The sequence below is a fragment of the Xenopus laevis genome, chromosome 2S (genome assembly GCF_017654675.1).
Source record: "Xenopus laevis strain J_2021 chromosome 2S, Xenopus_laevis_v10.1, whole genome shotgun sequence".
Lineage (NCBI taxonomy): Eukaryota > Metazoa > Chordata > Amphibia > Anura > Pipidae > Xenopus > Xenopus laevis.
Window position 1 is genome coordinate 51,635,445 of NC_054374.1, and position 22,093 is coordinate 51,657,537.

Consider the following 22,093-nt stretch of genomic DNA (forward strand, 5'->3'; position numbering starts at 1 on the left):
CTTTGACTGACTGACATAATTGCAGACAAGTTAGATAACAAGTAAATGAGCTGTCAAATGGAGATTATTTAAACAGATTATAATAGATTTATTTAAATGGAATACATGGGTTTCCCTTCTTAACTACAATGAAGCCACTTGATTCCTATTTATTTTGGTATTTTGGAGCAAATGTGTATTTGTTTAGGCCTGTGACAAGGCTAATAAGAATTTTACTTCACATAAAGGTAGATTTATTTAAACGTAATAAATAGGTTTCCCTTCTTAACTACAATAAAGCCACTTGATCAGGCTCGGATCTGTGGAAAGGTCACCAAGGCCCGGGCCTAGGGCTGGAAGATTTTAGGGTGGCGGCATGCTGCCCAACCACACCCATATTGGTTCAGAAAAACTGGGGATGCACAGGAGATACAATAGTTTCCCATGCAGCAATCCCCATTGCTCCTGTCCAGATGATAAAAATTTGCCCGAATAAAGGGGAGGGGACAGGGGCGACGAATGGCAGTGGGCCTAGGGGTGCCTACTATGTAAATCTTGCCCTGCACTTGATTCCTATTTATTTTGGTATTTTGGAGCAAATGTGTATTTGTTTAGGCCTGTGACAAGGCTAATAAGAATTTTACTTCACATAAAGGTAGATTTATTTAAATGGAAAAAATAGGTTTCCCTTCTTAACTACAATAAAGTTAATTTTCCTGTAGTTACAACATGACATCCTGTATAATTTATACTGTACAAATGCAATTGCTGTGTTACTCAAACTGAAATTTATTCATTGCCAGCTGAATGGATCCAAGATGATCCTGATGATGATGGGGAAGTACCACCACCACCACCACCACCTGACCAGGCAGCACCGCCTCCACCTGATGAGGCAGCACCGCCTCCACCTGATGAGGCAGCACCGCCTCCACCACCTGACCAGGCAGCACTGCCACCTGTCCAGGCGGCACCACCACCTCACCAGGCGGCACCACCACCTCACCAGGCGGCACGACCAGCGGACGACCAGGGGCTCAGTGTAGGCACTCAGACAGAGCATGCCTACTACGACCAGACTGAGCTCCTGGTCACCCTAGTCCACCAAGTTAATGCCATGCGGCAGGAGCTGGGAGAGGTCAGGGACATGGTTGAGTCCGGGCAGAGGGTAGTTCCTCCTCCTCCTCCTCCTCCACTTTAATTTATTTATTTAATCTTGCAGCACCGTTGTGCTATGTTGTAAATTAAAATTTTTTTTTATATCTCTATATTTTGAGTTCATTTTTCATTTGACTAAACTAATACTCACATGGTACTTGGAATTGTTTGGATTCTAATAACACAACGATGACTATTCTTAATCGTAGTCATTAAAATTACATTACATAGTATTTCAGAATCATTACAATTACATGATGTAAATATAAGGTTCATTCACATAAACATATGGTTTATTCATTTTTATCTGAGATACAAAGCATCCAGATACTATCTGTTCAGATTTATTAGTTGTACTTGTGTTAGTAATCTACTATTAGATATATGAAGTACAGATGGTACTTTTTGGTTAAACGGAGATATAGAGTAGTAGTAGATACCATTACCAGTTGACCAGAGGTAATGTGAAAAAATCCACAAACGTTAAAAGTTTAAGAAACTTGCAAAATGGGAGCCATTTTTTCAAGATAGGAGTCCTCTAACAATGCAGGGCATGTGTGTAGCAGTATACTAAGTGAAACACGCATGTGTATTGGTCTTCCCATGGAGTCCAATCCAATTCAGCACATTCAGACACAAAGCATTTATCATCACAGACTACAAAGCTTGAAACTAAGGGGAAAATTTTTATTTGTAGGCCCAAAGATGAAAAAAGGTTATACAAACAAAACACCCATAGAAGATGGGCTTCATCAAATTGCACTGCGCGTCAAAAATAACGTCGCGCCGTTAAAACACTTACTTGCGTCCGCCGACAAAATATTTTGACGCGCGACAAAATCGGGCCGCGCGACTCGTTTCGCGAATTTTTCGCCGTTTCGCGAATTTCGCTGAAAATTCGCGAATTATTCGGCGAAGCGAAACGCGACAGATTCGCCCATCACTAGTTACATACACTAAATTCCCAACACATTTAAGGACTATGTTTAACGGTTTCATAAGTTGTATTAAGATGACATGTTTCACCATACATTATTCCTTATTTGCAAGCAGCATTTACATTTAGGCTATTTTGTACATGCAAGCAGTCATAATGTTTTGCTGAGGTAAACTGCATTAACAAATGATGGTTGAAAATAAGCATCTAGAGGCCATCATATTAGGAAAAACGATAGACGGCTTCCAGTCAATTAATTCTTAACAAAACTGCACTATTTTACCAACATGTACTGGATGTATTGTATTCTAAAAATTTGTCTCAGAAACATCCCCCTTAAGTTTAAACCACGTATTTGCTATTTACTTGCTATCACCACCAGGCATTCTGTGTGTGTCTGTGAGACTGTGATACAAATATTGGGTCTTCTGGAGATAAATAATCTGTATCCCCTTTAAGATATTGTTTATATTCCTGAAGCTATTGCACAGGCTTGTAAAACAGAGAGTTTGTTAGACTGCTGCTCAGCAATTCCTACATATCAATTTATTGGCACACATAATTACCTCTTTATCTGAGTGTGCAAATATGAAGCCAAGCGTGTAGCCTCCTCTAGGTGCCTTAACAGACAGTTTCTTTTCTCTTGTAACAGCAACCTGTAACATGAAAATAATTAATAAAACCGTTTTTTTAAACTCCACACTGCAAATATGGAAATCAGAAATTAAACGCTCAATTAAAAACCTTAAATAAATCATGTATTTGATGTAATAATCTGAGCCATTTTCAGCACTAGCCATCCTGCCATTAGGTAAATCTTGTGTTTACACTTTCCCATGCACACTTTTTAATCCTTCTTAACATTCCATACTTGTTACACTGTCATTTTATCAGCAGAATCACTAAGCTCTTGGATCAGGTCATCTAGAACTGTAACTAGAACATGCACAAACACACATGCACTCACAAATGAACAAGTTAAATTAGCAAATTTTACCTAAAACATATTTTAGCAGCAAATAAAAAAATAATCAGTTGATGACAAAAGCCTACATTTTATTGCCTATATTATTTACTTGTCTATAGTTAGGAAAGGGTTTACAAGTCCCAGCTGCTGCCAAACTACAATCTCCTACACAGGGAAAATTCTGAAAATGTACTTAAGGCTAAAGGCAAGGTTCAGTAAACCCAAATCAGCAGTCCACTGAAAACCCTCTGTATAATATGATGCTTCTTAGCTAATAGGATTACAGACTGTAGCTGGGTCAGACAGGGGTTTGTTTATTCTCAGTGGTCTGCACATTTGTTTTACCCGACTCTGTGGGACAAGAAGTAGAATGTGACTTTAGCTTCAATTTCAGAGTTTGCCCTTTTTAGTGCAATAAATATAAAAAGCCATACATACGGTGAAAAAGAGGATTTGTTATCAGACTTACCGATAAATCTCTTTCTCGAAGTCCCGTAAAGGCAGCACAGGGCACTAATGGGTTAATATCAGCGTTCCCTCTAGGAGGCAGGATGGATCCAAAACTTTGACCCCTGTTAGGGGGCTTCCTCTTCCTGTATTAACCCCACCTACTTCAGTTTCGACTAGCACAGCTTATGAAGAGGATAGTATAGTGAAAGCATAGGGTGGGAAACTTCCTGTGCTGCCTTTACGGGACTTCGAGAAAGAGATTTATCGGTAAGTCTGATAACAAATCCTCTTTTCTCGATCGTCCCTAGGCAGCACAGGGCACTAATGGGTTAGTCCCAAAGCTAGAGAAAGGGTGGGAAGAAGAAAATTAGTTTAACAAAAAAAGGTAGTAGTAAGGACAAAGAATGAACGGCTCTAACATGAGCGGCAGACCCTTAACTACTTAACAACTGATTGAAGAACTTTTCTTCCAAAACTGGCCTCTGCAGATGCAAAGACATTGAATTTATAGAACTTTGTAAACATATGTAGCGAGGACCAAGTGGCGGCCTTACAGATCTGTTCCATGGATGCTTGATTATATAGTGCCCATGAAGCACTCAGGCCTCTAGTGGAGTGAGCCGTCACTTTTAGTGGTGTAGGTAATCCCTTGAGTTTGTAAATGAATACTATGAGATTTTTGATCCATCTTGCGATGGATATCTTTGATGCTTTGTTACCTTTGCAATTGGTTCCATATAGTACGAAAAGAGAATCTGAGTTTCTAATTTTGTCTGTTCTATGAAGATAGAATTTTAGTGCTCGTACTACATCTAAATTGTGTAGACGTCTTTCTGCTTCCGTGTTAGGCTTAGGACAAAGCGAAGGTAGCACAATCTCCTGGTTAAGATGGAATTCGGATGACACTTTTGGCAGAAAAGTTGGGATTGTTCGTAGAACTACTTTATCTTCGTGGAAGATACAGAATGGAGGCTTGTGAGTTAAAGCTCCCAACTCGGATACACGTCTAGCGGAAGCTATCGCTACTAAAAAAGCCGTCTTCCAAGTAAGGAATTTGAGGTCTATTGTTGCTAGGGGTTCAAATGGCCGCCCCTGTAATACTTGGAGTATGAGATTCAAGTTCCATGGTGGAAGTGGATTTTTATATGGAGGCTTAATGTGGCCTACTGCTTGGATGAAAGTTCTTATGTCTGGCAGTGACGCTATTTGTGTTTGGAAGAGCACTGACAGCGCCGAAATCTGAACCTTAAGTGAATTGACACCCAAACCCTTCTCCATGCCGTCTTGCAAGAATTCCAAAATGTGTGGAATCGAGTACGTTTGATCGTTTATCCGTTTAACTCTGCACCAAGAAATGTAAGCGGACCATATACGGTGGTATGTTGAGTTTGTTGAAGGTTTGCGGGCTTTCAACATGGTATCAGTCACTCTTTCCGAAAACCCTTTGTTCCTCCAAATGGATGTCTCAATAGCCAAGCCGTCAGGGCTAGTCTTTCTAATGCGGGGTGCTGGCAGGGACCCTGCATCAATAGATCCGGTCTGCTTGGGAGTGGCCAGGGCGGGGCAATTGACAATTTTCGTAGGTCCGAGAACCAAGCCCTCCTGGGCCAAAATGGGGCTATCACTATTGCTGTTGTCTGGAAAAGACGCAGTCGCCGTATGATAGGGTGTATCATTGGAATGGGTGGAAAAATGTAAATCAGTGGAAAGTTCCATTCTGTTGTCATCGCGTCTATGGACCATGCTGCTGGATCGTGGTACCTGGAGCAATACCGTGTCACTTGGTTGTTGAACTTGCTGGCCATCAGGTCTATCTGCGGTGTGCCCCACCTGGTTGTGATTTGATGGAACACTTCCTTGTGTAGGTTCCACTCTCCCGGATCGAGAGTCGTCCGACTTAGGAAGTCTGCTTCCCAATTTAGTTGACCAGGGATATAAACGGCTTTCAATCTGCATGACTTTCTTTCTGCCCACTGAAGGATACGGAACGTTTCTCGCCAAGCTGCCTTGCTGTGTGTGCCCCCCTGGTGGTTTATATAAGCCACAGCCGTGGCGTTGTCCGATCTGACTTTTATCGGATGCCCCTCCAATAGATCCGACCAGTGTGTTAGTGATAGAAAAATTGCCCGTATCTCCAGTATGTTGATGTGTAGGGAGGATTCTTCCAAAGACCATCGACCTTGTACCGATCTGTGACCGAAAACTCCTCCCCAACCTGTGAGACTGGCATCTGTGGTTACCAGTGGACCAGTTTGCAATGGAGCAAATCTTCCCTCTCATGAGCTTTTCTTTCTGAAGCCACCACTGGAGTGAGTGCTTTGTGTCCTTTGAGAGGTAAATGGGGGAGTCGAGTTTGCTGTGATCTCCTCTCCATTTGTGGAGGAACTCTAGTTGGAAAGGCCTCATGTGAGCTTGTGCGAATGGGACGACTTCTATGGCTGACGTCATGAGCCCTAGCAGTCGCATGCAACTTCTGGCTGACAGTGTCTGTCGAGATATTGCCTGTTTTGCTGCTGTATGAATGACTGCTTGTTTTTGAGGGGTGAGAAACACCTTGTGTTGTACTGAATTGAATATTACTCCCAAAAGATGATGGATTGCGTTGGAGTCAATGTACTTTTTCGGTGTGAATCTTCCAGCCATGTTCTTCTAGGATTTGTTTGCATAGGTTGGTCTGATATGCCGCTATTGAGTAAGAAGGTGCCCTTATTAGAAGGTCGTCTAGATATGGTAGTACACATATATCTTGTTGCCGCATGTGTGCTACTAGTGCTGCCATGATTTTTGTAAATACCCTGGGGGCTGTTGCTAGACCGAAGGGTAACGCCCGGAATTGAAAATGTTCTCTTTGAATGGCAAAGCGTAGAAATTGTTGAAAGTCTACATGTATAGGGACGTGTAAATAAGCGTCCTTCAAATCTATGGCTGTGAAAAAATCCCCTCTTTCTACATTTGCAATCACTGATCGTAGAGATTCCATTTTGAATGATGGGACGTGTAGAAATTTGTTTAGGAATTTTAGATCCAGCACAGGCCGTAGTGATCCATCTTTTTTGGGTATCAGAAACAGGTTTGAGTAAAACCCTTGATGCCGCTGTTCCGTTGGTACTGGAACTATGGTATTGGCTTTTAGCATGTCTTGTATAGCTGTATGTAAGGCTCGCTTTTTTGCCGGTAAAGTTGGAATGGAGGAAAAACGGAACCGTTGAGGGGGGTTGGATTTGAAATCTAGCTTGTAGCCGACAGATATTATGTTGTGGACCCATGTGTCCGGCGTGGTTGTGAGCCAGACCTCCCTGAACTTGAGAAGACGCCCCCCTACCGCTTCCACAAGTTCGGAAGAGGTCGTCTCTTCATGCATCCTGTGGTTTGTCTGACGTACCCCTAGGGGTGCGTCTTTGAAAATTCCAAGAGGGTTTCTTGGATTGGCGAAAATTGCCTCTACTTTGATTAGAGTATGGTTGATGTTGTTGTTGTTGTCCAGATCCTTGCGGAAAACGCCGAGTGAAATTCGATGACCTAAATGGTCTTCTTTGTTGTGGGTTTTGTGGTCTGGGTTTCTTGTCTTGGGGAAGGAAGTTACTTTTACCCCCAGTGATCTTGTTGATCAACACATCTAGCTCTGGACCAAATAATGACGTCCCTGTAAAAGGTAGGGTTACCAAATTTTCTTGGAAGCCAAGTCTGCGCTCCAAGATTTGAGCCATAGCGCTCTTCTGGCTCCTACTGAAAGAGCTGATGCTCTGGCTTGTAACTGAAGCATATCAGTAGAAGCGTCGCAGATAAAATGTGCTGCATTTAGCAGTTTTGAGAGGTGTCCATGCATATCGAATGACTCATCTGTCACCGCTGCTAGTGCTTCTTCTAGCCATAAGACCATGGTACGAGACACACATGCTGCCGCAATTGCTGGTTTGAAAGCGGCTGTAGAGGATGAGAAAGAACCCTTTAATAGATTTTCTGCCTTCCTGTCCATGGGGTCTCTAAAAGCGGTACCGTCTTCTAATGGTATAGTTGTACGTTTAGCCAATCGTGCAATGGGGGGCATCCACCTTGGGGATTGTCTCCCACTTATCTTTATGAGTTTGGTCGAAAGGGTACACTATGTTCATTCTTTTATCCTTGACAGGTCTGCGGTCAGGAGTTTTCCACTCTTTATTTATAACTTGTTGTACTGTGTCATGGACTGGAAAAAACTTTTGTTTCTTTTGTGTTGGACCAAAAAGCTTGTCTAAAGTATTGGACTCCTTTTGTTCCTCCTGTATGCCTAGTGTGTGAAACATATCTGTTAGTAACGAATGAATCGCTTCAGCTTGTGATTTGTGTGAACTGTCTGAATGAATATTTAATTGATCAGTATCTTCCCAATCTGAATCTTCCTCTGGGATAGCTCCTTCTTCCTCTGATGAAGAGGAAATATCCTCTATCTGCGAGGAGCGTTGTGTAGGTTTAGAAGTGGAAGGTTGTTGGGGTGACTGGTTAGCTGCCAGTTTTTCCATAGCGGATGACATAGTTAAAAGTGATGTTTGAAATGGTAGAAACCAATCTGGAATCTGAGGTGCAGAGGCAGACTGTGAGTCCGATATGGGGATAGAGTCTGACCTGGTCTCTGTGTGAGTTTTGTGTTTTTTATGGTGATGCTGCACCTCTTTCTCCTTGCGCCTCTTAGTTATTTTACTAGAGGCTGTGTCTGAGCCTGATTGAATGTCTTGCTTTTCCAGCATATGTTTTGATGGGTCAGACGCCATGTTAGGCTAAAGACTAAGGAGGTATAGTAATAGAATAAATTGAGAAAACAACACAGAGAAAATAGGAAATAATAAGCTGTACCAGCCGTAACTAGCCTGAGAAGTGGTTCTCCAAACGTGTAGCCGTCTTAAATCGTGACCGCTACTATCCGCTCGTTCCCCCCGCTATGCTGAGCCCTGCGCGTCTTGCTGCGCACCTAAATGGCGGCCGGAAGCTTCCGTGTGGCGCGAAAGTCACGCTGATGGAGTGACTGGGGGATGGCGGCGGGAAGGCTCTATGGCAGCGCTGAAGCATGCCTTTGACCTCTCCCGTACGGGTAGCGCTGAAGCGTGCCCTGGTAATAGGTAGCACTCTCGCTTACCTTAAACCGATAGCCGTGTTGAAGCTATTTCCACGAGTTGGCAGCGCTGCAGCTTGCCTGAGAAATATAGCGGTGTTAATGCTATTTGCCTGAGTTGGCAGCGCTGAAGCTTGCCTTGGGAAGAAAACCAGCAGTGTTATTTTCAATAACCTGGCAGCGCTGAAGCTTGCCTTGTAAAAATGAAAATATATATTTAATTATTCCTTGAATGTATGGGAGCCACGCTCCCTAGACATCCTACCTCCTGCAGGATGGAAAAAAACTGAAGTAGGTGGGGTTAATACAGGAAGAGGAAGCCCCCTAACAGGGGTCAAAGTTTTGGATCCATCCTGCCTCCTAGAGGGAACGCTGATATTAACCCATTAGTGCCCTGTGCTGCCTAGGGACGATCGAGAAAGTAAATTTTACATACCCTAATTTTACATGATCCTGCTTTTTACACCTTTTTTTGTGGTCCCACCAATTTGTAATGCATTTCAATGAGTGTTTTTCCTGATTTTAGCTAATGTTTTCCTGGATTTTAAACCAGATTTTGCAAAACTGCAAAATGTAAAATGGGCTAAGAAATTACTTGTCTTGCCAGTGTATTCTTTCATATATTGTAAGATTGTACATCGCTTTGTTTCCTTACACGGCTTTATAAATAAAGTTATACATACATACATACATACATGATCCTGCATTTTACACCTTTTTGTGGTCCCACCAATTTGTAATGCATTTCAATGAGTGTTTTTCCTGATTTTAGATAATGTTTTCCTGGATTTTAAACCAGAATTTGCAAAACTGCAAAATGTAAAATGGGCTAAGAAATTACTTGTCTTGCCAGTGTATTCTTTCATATATTGTAAGATTGTACATCGCTTTGTTTCCTTACACGGCTTTATAAATAAAGTTATACATACATACATACATCAGGGGCACACTATATTTACAGGGCTCCTTTAAACAACACATCTAAAGCCATACATGCAAAAAGGGGCAGATATAATATAAATTGAAATGAGGAATCCAGAAAGAATCCAATCTTATTGTCAGAAAAATGCTACCATCGGTAAAGTTTTTAACTAATTGACACATTTATTGTAGTGGACATCTGTGTCAATTTCTAAGAATATATTCAACTTCTTTAAGCAGTCAAGCTATATTCTGATTAATAGGCTGTTAATGTTCAACGCTGGGCAACTGCAATATGTTCACAGCAGTACTGCTTGTAAACACTGAATGATTGTTGATGAATCAGTCCCTGAATCTTTAGCTCAGCAAAAATGCAGACCATAGAGTAAAATGTAGTACAGGTATTGGATGCTTTATCCGGAAACCCATTATCCAGAAAGCTATGAATTAAGGGATGGCCATTTCCAATGTAGTATATTTTGAGGCAATAATTTTAACTTTTAAAAATGATTTCCTTTTTACTTAAAAATAATAAAACAATGCCATGTAACTGATGGTAATCAAGCTGCATGCATTCATATTAGTGGCAAAACCATCCTACTGGCTTCGTTAATGTTGAAATTATTTTTAGCAGACTTGGGTATAATCATCCAAATTACAGAAAGACCCTTATCAGAAAAAAAAACCTGAGGTCCCAAGCATTTCAGATAATAGATCCTATACATGTAAATGCATTCTATTATCCTTTTCCTTTGCAGATATGGGTATGCAGTTCAGTTAGTATATGAAGACACAAAAAAGTCCAGCCTAGCAACAGACTGTTTGGATCGATGTAAGGATACTCATGCATTATGAAACTTCGCAAACACCCAGTTCTCTAATGTTCACATAATATGGGTTATGAAATTAACTGTTCTTATGCAACTACTTCACACTTTTCCTAAGAAAAGATATTCAAAGAAAATTAATAAACAACTATGATATTAAAGGGACTACTGAATGTCAGATTTAGCATGATGCAATTTGTAAATGACTGAACACAACTGGGAACTGTTTAATAATTAAACAGTAGATTGCTCCAGGGACACTATTTTATCAAGTGCAAAGCCATAGGTGGTAAGGATCCATATAGGGGACACTTCTAGCAATGCACCAGTTCCACAGTGCAAATCAATAAAACAAATGCCGCATCCCCATCTTAAGGTGAATGTTTCCACTACAAAGTTATTTCCAGTATATATTAGACAGAGAAACCTAAGCAACTTTCCAGTTGGTCATAAACCTAGCCACCAGGTAAATTAGCAACTGATTAAATGCAAAAAGCAAACAAAGAAACTAGAAAATAATTACAAGAATAAAATGAAAGCCACTCACAAACTGTTTTAAAATAACACACTACACATAATCCTAGTAACTGATTTTATGGTGTAAAACAATTAATTTTAAATTCCCCAGCACAATAAATACACTTAGTTCCTGCCCAGCTACATCAAGATTCAGTTCAAAGTACGATATAACAGCATTTTGCCTTATCCAATGAGCTACAGAATCATATCTCTTACACTTAGTGGAGAACCACTATTGTTGTAAGTTCAATACATAATGTCTGCATTATGTACAAAGAGCACTTCCATTTGCACACTGCCTTACCAGACATAAATATATGTCCACAATGAACAATAGTAGATATATGCTCTATTATCAAACCTAAAGAACTGCTAGTTGCCATAGAAAAATACATGTTATAAACTACAAGACAAATACATCTCAATGACACGTAAACAGCAAAGATACAATCAAAGCTAAAAACCTTTCTGCAAGCCCTTGAGCTGATGTGGTGTGGGCCCTCTGGATCTCATCTGATAATCTTCTCATTTCTTCTTCCATCCTTGAAAGGTCCTCTGGAGATCTTCTCTGCTGGCAAATGAGCTGTAGGTCTTGAAGGAGAGCTTCTTTTTCTTTGATAAGTTGGAGATGGTCCCTGTCTGCTTCTGCCATTCCTGGCCAGGTTTCATTATCAATAAGTGACAGCTGTTGCTGTATGCTGTAAACTCTAAAGCAGGAAAAGTAATAAATTACTGTGTTAATAAAGAAAGTGAATGTCACTTGTGAGTAGACTGATAATCTTGCATTATATTACTTATTCAGTGTCTTAAATCAAAACTATTGAACTGGAGGCCTGCAGGCCATATGTAGCCCCTCAAAGGATTGTTATGGTCTCCAGACTGCTCAAAGGCTCCATATGCTTCACTGTATGGCATCATCATTTTAATCCAGCCCTTGAACATGTTATGAGAAATAATCTGCCTACTACATGTAATAAAATGAACAGCACTATCTTAAATAAACCATTGAAGTATATTTGAAAAAAACTTTTGAAATGAGAATACTTCCTTAGTAGAGACAATATTGCCCACCTGAGCCATCAGAGCACTATCTTGCCATCCAGATTTCATTTCATTAACAAATAAAAGTAATTCCCCATCAGAACACTCTTACATCATTTAATGGGATGAAAGTTTTAAAGGAATGCTAGCATAACTCAAAACTCATAACAAATTCTTCATTTGGTGTATATATTATATAAAGGTAAAGGATCCATTATCTGGAAACCCATTACCCAGAGAGCTGCATATTACAGTACCTTGATGCAGCAATCCCAACTAGGACTGATGCTACTAATGCTTATTTGAAGCAAAACAATCCTATTGAGTTCAAAGTTTAAATGATTTTTTAGCACACTTAGCAGAAGCCCTTATCTTGAAAATATCAGGTCCTGAGCATTCTAGATAACAGGTCCATTTTCTAATCTTTTTCAAAAATATGCTTTCAGATTTACATATATTATAGTTTAAAAAACTATTTTACTGATAAAAGAGTGAGGATGACAAGTAGTTAATGCAAAAGAACAGACAGCCTTCTAGAACATTTTAAAAGCTTCTTTGGCTTTGGGATACAGGATCAACAGCCAAAATGAAAGCAAACTATGCTGATATTTCTCGGCTTCTAAAGGAAAATTTCATTGCATATGGCCAGGAAATCTATCACAGAAGAAATAAAATCAAACATAGTTTATTTCCTACTTGCATGTGGAAGGAATTTGGTCTTCAAGGCAAACATCTTTCTTGAAATACTATTCACAAAAAGCAGGCTTGTCACAATGCATATAACAGATTACAATTACGGTAAGAGAGAAGACCATGTTTTACATTTAAACCATAGAGACCTTCATGCTACAAGAGTTATAATTATTCCTATTACTATCCCAGAAATAAGAGTAAAAATAGGTTGCATAAAGAGCACACAGAGAACTGTTAATTCACCATCTTTTTAAGGCCCATAGATTTTTTTTATAACATTTGCTGTGTAAGACAGAATCAAATTTATGAAACTGTGTTTCATAGGTTTGCATGGAAGTTTACATTAGTGCTAACTCAATGCTCTTGATATTGCAGTTATGTTTGAAATTAGATTGTAAACTCTACAGGGCAGGGACCTCCTTCCTCTTGTCTTTTTGACACTTAAGTAGGAATGTTGTTAAAATGGTAATTGTTGTTTAAAATGTCAATTAACGAATGTTTGGGGGCAGATTTACTAAGGGTCGAATATCGAGGGTTAATTAACCCTCGATATTCGACTAGGAACTAATCCTACGATCGAACGATCGAAGGATTATTCGTTCGATCGAACGATTAAATCCTTCGAATCGAACGATTCGAAGGATTTTAATCCAACGATCGAAGGAATATCCTTCGATCAAAAAAACGCAGGCAAGCCTATGGGGACCTTCCCCATAGGCTAACATTGACTTCGGTAGCTTTTAGCTGCCGAAGTAGGGGGTCGAAGTTTTTCTTAAAGAGACAGTACTTCGATTATCGAATGGTCGAATAGTCGAACGATTTTTAGTTCGAATCGTTCGATTCGTAGTCGTAGTCGTAGTCGAAGGTGGAAGTAGCCCATTCGATGCTCGAAGTAGCCCAAAAAACACTTCAAAATTCGAAGTTTTTTTAATTCGAATCCTTCACTCGAGCTTTGTAAATGTGCCCCTTGATGTTGCTTGCAATGTGAAATAAATCGCCGGCAAATACTACATCCCTCATTATCGCATGATAATGCAAAAGTTAGGGTTAACACCTGCTCTGGTGTTTCGTAAATATTTTGTAGTAAAAAATGTTTGGCAATGGCAAAATGGGTCTATTTCCTCTGTAGGGGGCCTGTGGATGACACGTGGTTTCTCGTGGCCCCCAAAGTTATACCACTGAGGCAAAAGTTAATGAATGGAAAAAAAAACATTTCACAAACACTGTAAGATTATGGCCCTGCTAAAATGTATGCAAATGGTGAATGTATTGGCGGTATTCATTAAAGATATTTGGGTCTAAACTCACTTTTTGCACTCCAAAAAGTACCAATGTGCCCATCCTGTCGGCTCAAATGCATTGTGCACTTGTGTACCTATTGACACCAGAACCATAGAGCTACCCTAAATGTGGCAGTTCCAGCCCCTGCTCAGGAACATGTCTAAATTCAGCTAGAAGGGCTACATTGATTGCAGTTTAATTTAACTGCAATCAGTGAAGCCTTGCAACATACATTTATTAGACATGTCCCTAAATTTTCAAGTGATTGGGTAACCATTTTATAATCCCACTCAAACGAATTAGGAGGGGATATGGCCTGATGGTCAAGGGGCCTTTGGTCTAGTCAACCTAACTAGAAAATAAATGGCAATCTTCTTAACAAGCAAAACTCCCTAGGCTTAAAGGAATTATTCAGTGTAAAATTAAAAACTGGGTAAATAGATAGGCTGTGCAAAATAAAAAATGTTTCTAATATAGTTAGTTAGCCAAAAATGTAATGTATAAAGGCTGGAGTGATTTGATGTATAACATGTCAGTCAGAACACTACTTCCTTCTTTTCAGCTCTCTTGGTTTACACTGACTGGTTACCCTGGCTACCAGGCAGTAACCAATCAGAGACTTGAGAGGGGGGGCACATGGGTCATATCTGTTGCTTTTGAATCTGAGCTGAATGCTGAGGATCAATTGCAAACTCAATGAACAGAAATGTTCCATGTGGCCCTCCTTAAAGTTGCTGACTAGCTCACAGTTATAGAGCTGAAAAGCAGGAAGTTGGATTCTGGCTGTTTATTAGACATCTGTTCACTCCAGCCTTTATATATTACATTTTTGGCTATGAATATGAATCCAGGGGCATTTATAAATGACCCCCTGTGTTACCAAATGTATTGACCCAAACCAAGTACAATTCATGCATGGCAGTAGCATAACTACCATAGAGCAGATCCCCTTGTTGTTGGGGGGCCCGGTGCCTTCATGCACCACTGCTGCACACATTGCGTACAATGTGACCCGAAGGAATATGTGTTAATGGGGTGGTTCAGCTTTGAGTTAACTTTTAGTATAGTACAGAATGGTTAATTCTAAGCAAATTTTCAAATGGCCTTTATTTTTTTTTATTTTTGAATAATTTGCCTTTTTTCTGACTCTTTCCAGCTTTCAAATGGACTGACTCCACAAGATCTGTAAGACTACAAATGTATTGCTATTGCTACTTTCTATTACTCTTCTTTCTATTCAGGCCCTCTTCTATTCATATTCCAGTCTCTTATTCCAATCAGTGTATGGTTGCTAGGGTCATTTGGACCCTAGCAACCGGATTGCTGAAATTGTAAACTGGAGAGCTGCTGAACAAAAAGCTAAATAATGCAAAAACCACAAATAATAAGAAATGAAAGCCAATTTTTTCTGGCCGGAGGGGAAGACCTTGAAATGTTCATGATTTACTAAACCCTGAGGCTGCTAAAAGTCAGAATAATAAAGTACTCCATATAAAACCTGGAAAGTAGTGATGGGCGAATTTGCGCTTCGCTGAAAAATTCGCGAATTTCGCGAAACGGCGAAAAATTCACGAAACGGCGCTGGCGTCCGTTTTTTCGAAAAAAAAATTTTTTGACGCCGGCGAATTTTTGCTGCGAATTTTCGCGGGCGTTTCGCGAATTTATTCGCTGGCGGCGAATCGAGCAAATTCACCGCGAATTTGCGCCTGGCGAATAAATTCGCCCATCACTACTGCCAAGCTCATGTAGAAGCCAACAGCAGATGTCTCTTTTACAAGCGGAAGATATCATGATCTGTGCTGGATTTCGTACAATAATCCAAATAATTCTTGGTTTTCAGGGGATAATCTGAAAAAATAGTATGATCCCGATTTTTTCACAATTTTATCGATTTAATACATTGATAATAAGTGGTAAAAATGTGGATGGTAGTTTTGGTCAAAGTGGTTTTCAGAAAATAGTGAGGAATTTTCAGAATTTAGTAAATAACCTCCTTTATACTAAAAGTTAATTTAAAGGTGGGCAATCCCTTTAAGAGAAAGAAGATAGCATATAAAATATATAAATATGTAAAAATAAATATGCATCAGATATTATCTATAATAACTGTGTAGGGGAGAAGAGAAATCCTTCTCCTGCTTTTCTGTCTGTTACATCATTCAGCCCAGTAACAGGCTGGAGAGCGACCTAATTGGCTGGACACCACAGTGCATCCTGGGAGGAGAGGGTGTGCCAGACTGTGAAGCTGTGTGTGTAGGCCCTGCTGGATCTGTGTGTGTAGGCCGTGTGATTGAGTCTAACATGTGCTCTGGAGAAAGGATCAAAAGGGAGAAAAGTCCTGCAAGAGCTGCTGGATCTGTGAGGTCTGCAGGAGTGCAGAAAGAGGCTGTCTGACCCTGCCACGCTGCTAAAGCTTCAGAGGAGGAAAGTGCCATTGGTGTGAGTGATTCTGGAGAAGAGTTACTTGTGATTCCAGTGTGATCTGCCTCTGAGAGAAATCGCTGAGTAAAATCCCTTGAAGAGAGGATTTGCCACAGTACTGAGCCTAACAGGAAGACAGGCCTTGTGTAATTTTGCCTGCTACGTGGGAAGCTGCTATTTTCCAAGGGAAAAGGTACTCTGGGAAAGGTAGCGCTACCGGGGGAATAAGAGCTCTGGGGGAAAGGGACATTGCATTTTGAACTGTGTGCTTTTTAACCCTTCCAGACAAGTGGGACTGTGATACTATACGAACTGTGTTTGAACAGATAGTTAAAACCTAATAGGGATTTAGGTGGTGTCCCTTATATTCCCATACAGGCGTGACTTTTGTATTAGTTACTACTTTACAGTTTATATAAAGTTAAATATTGTTATCTGCAAAGAGTGTGTGTTTATTATTTCCTAGGGAATTCCTCTGAGGTAAGTTCCTCAGTGCTCCCTAGATGGAGGCACTGCGCTGTGATTTCCCAGTTCCCAGTACTTTTCAACTTGCAAAAGGGACTCAGGGCCCCTGAATTGCCAAGGAAGCTATTATTTAAAGGGACAGTAACCAAATTAGCGTTACATTTTTGAGGCACTGCTGAGAGTTCGACTGGGAAGCTGGGGATGTTTGATGAAAATATGTCTGCCTTTGAAACTCCACAAAGTGTTCGCCAATGGTGCACTGCATTGGGACTTAACCCCCGAAAGGTTGTCGCTGTTGAGCCCATGGTGCCCAGAGGGAAGGAAGAATTTATTTATCAAGTTCTGGATGGGGAACAGATTTTTTACCGCCCAAGGGTGGCTGCGTCACGGCGGGATTCTGCTGGGGTACTGTTGAATGTTCTTATAGACAGCCCCAGAGAGATAGATCGTGACCGTGTTCCCCCTGATATTGATGATGAAAGTGAAGGGCCCTGGAAGATTGTTCTGCCTGATATGTCTGATGACGCAGATGAGTTAACTTCCCGGGGTGATGCCCTTACTACCCAGTATGCAGTGAAGGCACCGGAGAGTGTGCAGCTGAACAAGACGTTGTTTGATTCGCCAGCTGAAAAGAGTCACATAAAGAGATGTCCATCCTGTGAGAGCGTGGTCTCCAAGGGGAGTCGCCATAGTTCTGGTGGCCGGCTGGATACCCCAGAGATTGTGAGCGCGCTGGGACAACTTACTGACCAACTGACACAGCTAGCCTGGAATGGTAATTTTAAGAGACTTAAAGTGTTTTCAGGTACCAATCCTGTACCCTCAGATGAAGAGTCCTTTGAGAGTTGGAGAGACTCCACTGTTGTGTCCGTGAGAGATTGGACTGGGCCCGAGACTACTATGAGAAGGAAGATCCTTGAGAGTCTTCGCAGCCCTGCCGTGGATGTTGTTAAGTCCTATATGGTTGGTCACCCCGATGCTACTTTGGGTAATCTGATTGAAGTCCTGGAGGTGACGTTTGGCCCTGTAGAGAGTGCTACAGAGATGCTCTATCGCTTCCACTCTACCGTCCAGAAAGAGAAGGAAGATTTGTCTGCTTATCTTGTGCGGCTAGAACAAGGCCTGAGATTGCTAGTGAGCCGCGGTGCAATTACAGACGATGAAATGGATTCTATGAGAATTCGCCAATTCAAAAGAGGGACCCTGAATAGTGACCCTGTTGCCATGATAATTAGAGCACACTACCAGGATAAGCTACCCCCTGGGTATGTTGCTCTGATGGAGAGAGTTCGGCGAGAGGAGGCTGATGCCTATGTGAGGGTCAAACGGAGTTCCATTGCAGGGCATACAGAGAAATCCCCTGCTGAAGCAAAACTGGCAGAAGAGAACAAGAAACTTCGCAAAGAGTTGGAGGACTTAAACGCTCAATTGTCTGAGAGAGCCAAACCCCCAGCTGAAAATGAGAGTTCCTACATGTTACCGGTGTGGAAAGCTTGGCCACATCCAGTCAAACTGCCCAGTTCCTGATGAAGGTAAAACCCAATCTGCACTGTGTAAAGTACGCCGTAGAAGATTCCATGGAAGATGTTACAAGTGCCAGGTGATGGGTCATCAGGCCCGAAGTTGTAAGACTTACAAAATTTCCACCAAACAGAAGTCTTATTATGAGCCTTCTGTCTGTGAGAGTGACTCCCCTGAAGAGGATAGGGTGTTGAGTCGAGAGAAGACTACTGTGGAGAACCCTATTGGCATGAAGGTGGCCCCTGAAACCTTTGATACCCCCGATAGATCTAAAGTACTGGGTCTGGGTAAGCACAGGTCTCCAGGTAAGGCCAATGTTAGGGTCCCAGGTAACAATAGTGATAAAGCCATTTTTGACTGTTTTGCTGTCCAGGCATGCCAGGGCATACGGCAAGCGAGGACGTTGCCGATTTGTCCAAGGGGAGAATGTAGGGGAGAAGAGAAATCCTTCCCCTGCTTTTCTGTCTGTGACATCATTCAGCCCAGTAACAGGCTGGAGAGCGACCTAATTGGCTGGACACCGCAGTGCATCCTGGGAGGAGAGGGTGTGCCAGACTGTGAAGCTGTGTGTGTAGGCCCTGCTGGATCTGTGTGTGTAGGCCGTGTGATTGAGTCTAACACGTGCTCTGGAGAAAGGATCAAAAGGGAGAAAAGTCCTGCAAGAGCTGCTGGATCTGTGAGGTCTGCAGGAGTGCAGAAAGAGGCTGTCTGACCCTGCCACGCTGCTAAAGCTTCAGAGGAGGAAAGTGCCATTGGTGTGAGTGATTCTGGAGAAGAGTTACTTGTGATTCCAGTGTGATCTGCCTCTGAGAGAAATCGCTGAGTAAATCCCTTGAAGAGAGGTTTTGCCACCGTACTGAGCCTAACAGGAAGACAGGCCTTGTGTAATTTTGCCTGTTACGTGGGAAGCTGCTATTTTCCAAGGGAAAAGGTACTCTGGGAAAGGTAGCGCTACCGGGGGAATAAGAGCTCTGGGGGAAAGGGACATTGCATTTTGAACTGTGTGCTTTTTAACCCTTCCAGACAAGTGGGACTGTGATACTATACGAACTGTGTTTGAACAGATAGTTAAAACCTAATAGGGATTTAGGTGGTGTCCCTTATAGTCCCATACAGGCGTGATTTTTGTATTAGTTACTACTTTACAGTTTATATAAAGTTAAATATTATGTGCAAAGAGTGTGTGTTTATTATTTCCTAGGGGATTCCTCTGAGGTAAGTTCCTCAGTGCTCCCTAGGTGGAGGCACTGCGCTGTGATTTCCCAGTTCCCAGTACTTTTCAACTTGCAAAAGGGACTCAGGGCCCCTGAATTGCCAAGGAAGCTATTATTTAAAGGGACAGTAACCAAATTAGCGTTACAACTGTAAAGCACATTTGTTTACATTTTTGTTCATTTTATTGTATGCATCATATTATACAGTTTACACAGAAGATAGATTAGTGTAGAGCTGGAAGACAGAGTGACATAGTTACACTTGGCGAACCCGTAACTAGGACGGTATTGTCATAAGCTTTGATTAAAGTTCCGTACAGGGGAGCCCATCCCCCTCTCTATACAATCCTCTTCTTCCTTCTTCCTTTCCCTATCTTCAGTCTTTATCCCTTCCTCCCTTTAACTTTTCTTTTCTTAATATAATCTGGTTGTAAAATTTCAATAAAGGAAATCTTGCAAAAAAAAAAAAGGATTGGTGTTGTCAATATTCCATAAATGTTACCTTTCTGCCATGTGCTCAAAATTATTTAATTTATTTTTAAAAGCTGCATGTGAAATAAGCACAAAATGTCCTCTAGCACTTACATCCCATACATTTACCACTTATGACCCTTTTCATACGCCATAAAAATGGTGTCCTATGCCTTGTGTGAGATTCAAAATCATGCCATAGAAGTTTTAAGGAGCCCTTTATTTAATAATCTCGCATAAGCGATGCCTTGTTCCTCCTAGCACACACACACTAGCTTCTGATTCACTTGCAAGGCATTTCAGGTGATGCCCCTATGCCATCCATATCCTACCCTTTTGTATGCCGCAACACTAAACAGATCTTGCAGCACAAATCAGAGTGGGACATATCTTGTTGGGCTCCATCAATAGACGTGTGACCACTGATGCCTGTTTGCTTGTCTTTTCAATGTGAAACACTGTGTCCATGGAGGAATTTGTAAATATTCCCTGCCTTCTGAGGTTATTGCCATAGGCAGCATTCTTCTTCTGCAGAAAGCGTTCTATTGCTTATTCCCCATTAATGCTGATCCACATACAGGAATGGGCTGGCCTGCCAACCATTCTCCTGGTGGGCCCCAACCAAGGCCAATTCCCATTAATCCTATCTTACTTTTTATCACAGAGCTATAAAACACCATTACTATTTGGCACTATCTGCATCTGACTGTTGTGAGAGTGGGTTCCTAGATTTCAGGTTTTCTAATGGGCTTGAGGAAATGCAGTCTTCTACTTAGCCAACCCACTTCTGCTTCTGAAATCCAGTAAGCCACAACATTTTAGTTGTTATACAGTCCATACAAACAACCTTGTAATGGAGGCATTTCAGTAACACTTAAAGAGATTGTTCACCCCCATTTGAAAGCTGGAATGAGTCAGAAGGCAAATAATGATACAACTATAAAAAAATAATGAAGACCAACTGAAAAAGTTGCTTAGAATTGGCCATTCTATAACAAACTAAAAGTTAACTTAAGGTTAACCACCTCTTTAAATAGTAAATTACACAGCATGACTAACATGCTTCAGGTAGGAGAAAGTATTTCCTAGTACAATAAATGTTTGCTCTTTTAATGAGCCTGAATGAATTAAGAGGTTATTCTCTCTGGTTACTCTCTAATAAAACAGAAACTGTTATGTTATAAAATAGCAGTAAATAAGTTTCCTTTATCATTTAAATAAACTACAATTATAATCAATTAAACAATAAAAATAAAGACACATGATTTGATAACTAAAACAGTGTCAGAAATTCAGTTAGCCCATGAGAGCAAGGCAAATGAAGAGCACTCATTCACAATGAAGTCAAACATTGGCACATTTAAACAAAATATTTCTCAATATGTGAACATGCTGTAGATCATAAAGGCATAGTCAGCCTCAGGAGGTACTGATGGTTCCAAATCTGCAATGTGTTTTCTTAGCTATTAATTGTCTTTTCTCTTTTTGATTTGGGTTGATAAACAAATGTGAGGGATTTTATAGTACACGGTACTGTATATACATTACTTGTAAACATATGAATTTAGAAATTAATATTTATTTACAAATAATAACCTTAATGGCCATGTGTGTCCTTATTGATAATCATAATGAAAATATATATTTTTTTTATTGTTAAAGTTGAGTAGGGTATCTGCCAACTGTCTTTCTACAAAGCTGATGAACGGGATCAGGACTTTAATAAGGGAAAAGTTAAGCTTCAAGGATGGCATAGTCTGACCAAGTCAAGATGTCCTGATTTTTATATCAGAATCTGAGCAGTGGTAGAAGTAGTAGTATTATTGTCACTGTGTTTCTGTCATTTGATTAACTAAGGACCCTATACAATTTTGTATACTGTTTAAAATTAAATATTTGTCCTTTTCACTGATATATTGGGCCAAATTCAATTCAGTGAGAAAAGGTTATATCATGGTTTATCGTGGAGTTTTCTCCAAATTCTGTTTCAGTTTTATCCCTACACTTCAATAGTGTGATAACTCACCCTGGTGGTCTAGTGGGAGGAGGTCTGCACGGACGCCTGCAGCCTCCTCGGCGGGGACGCCCGCCACACTGCCGCTCCTCTGGGCTGCGAAAGTGGAATAGTTAGTTTGTTACCCC

The 22,093-nt window shown here is 40.9% G+C and overlaps 1 protein-coding gene across 1 annotated transcript in view; it reads right to left on the bottom strand.

Moving 5' to 3' along the window:
* Window positions 1-22,093, bottom strand: part of LOC108708904 (protein WWC3-like) — a 172,521-nt gene that overhangs the window by 46,151 nt on the left and 104,277 nt on the right. Inside the window, 2 exon segments of the mRNA XM_041584721.1 lie at window positions 2,641-2,730; window positions 11,309-11,551. Of these exon segments, the coding sequence (XP_041440655.1) occupies window positions 2,641-2,730; window positions 11,309-11,551 (333 nt within the window).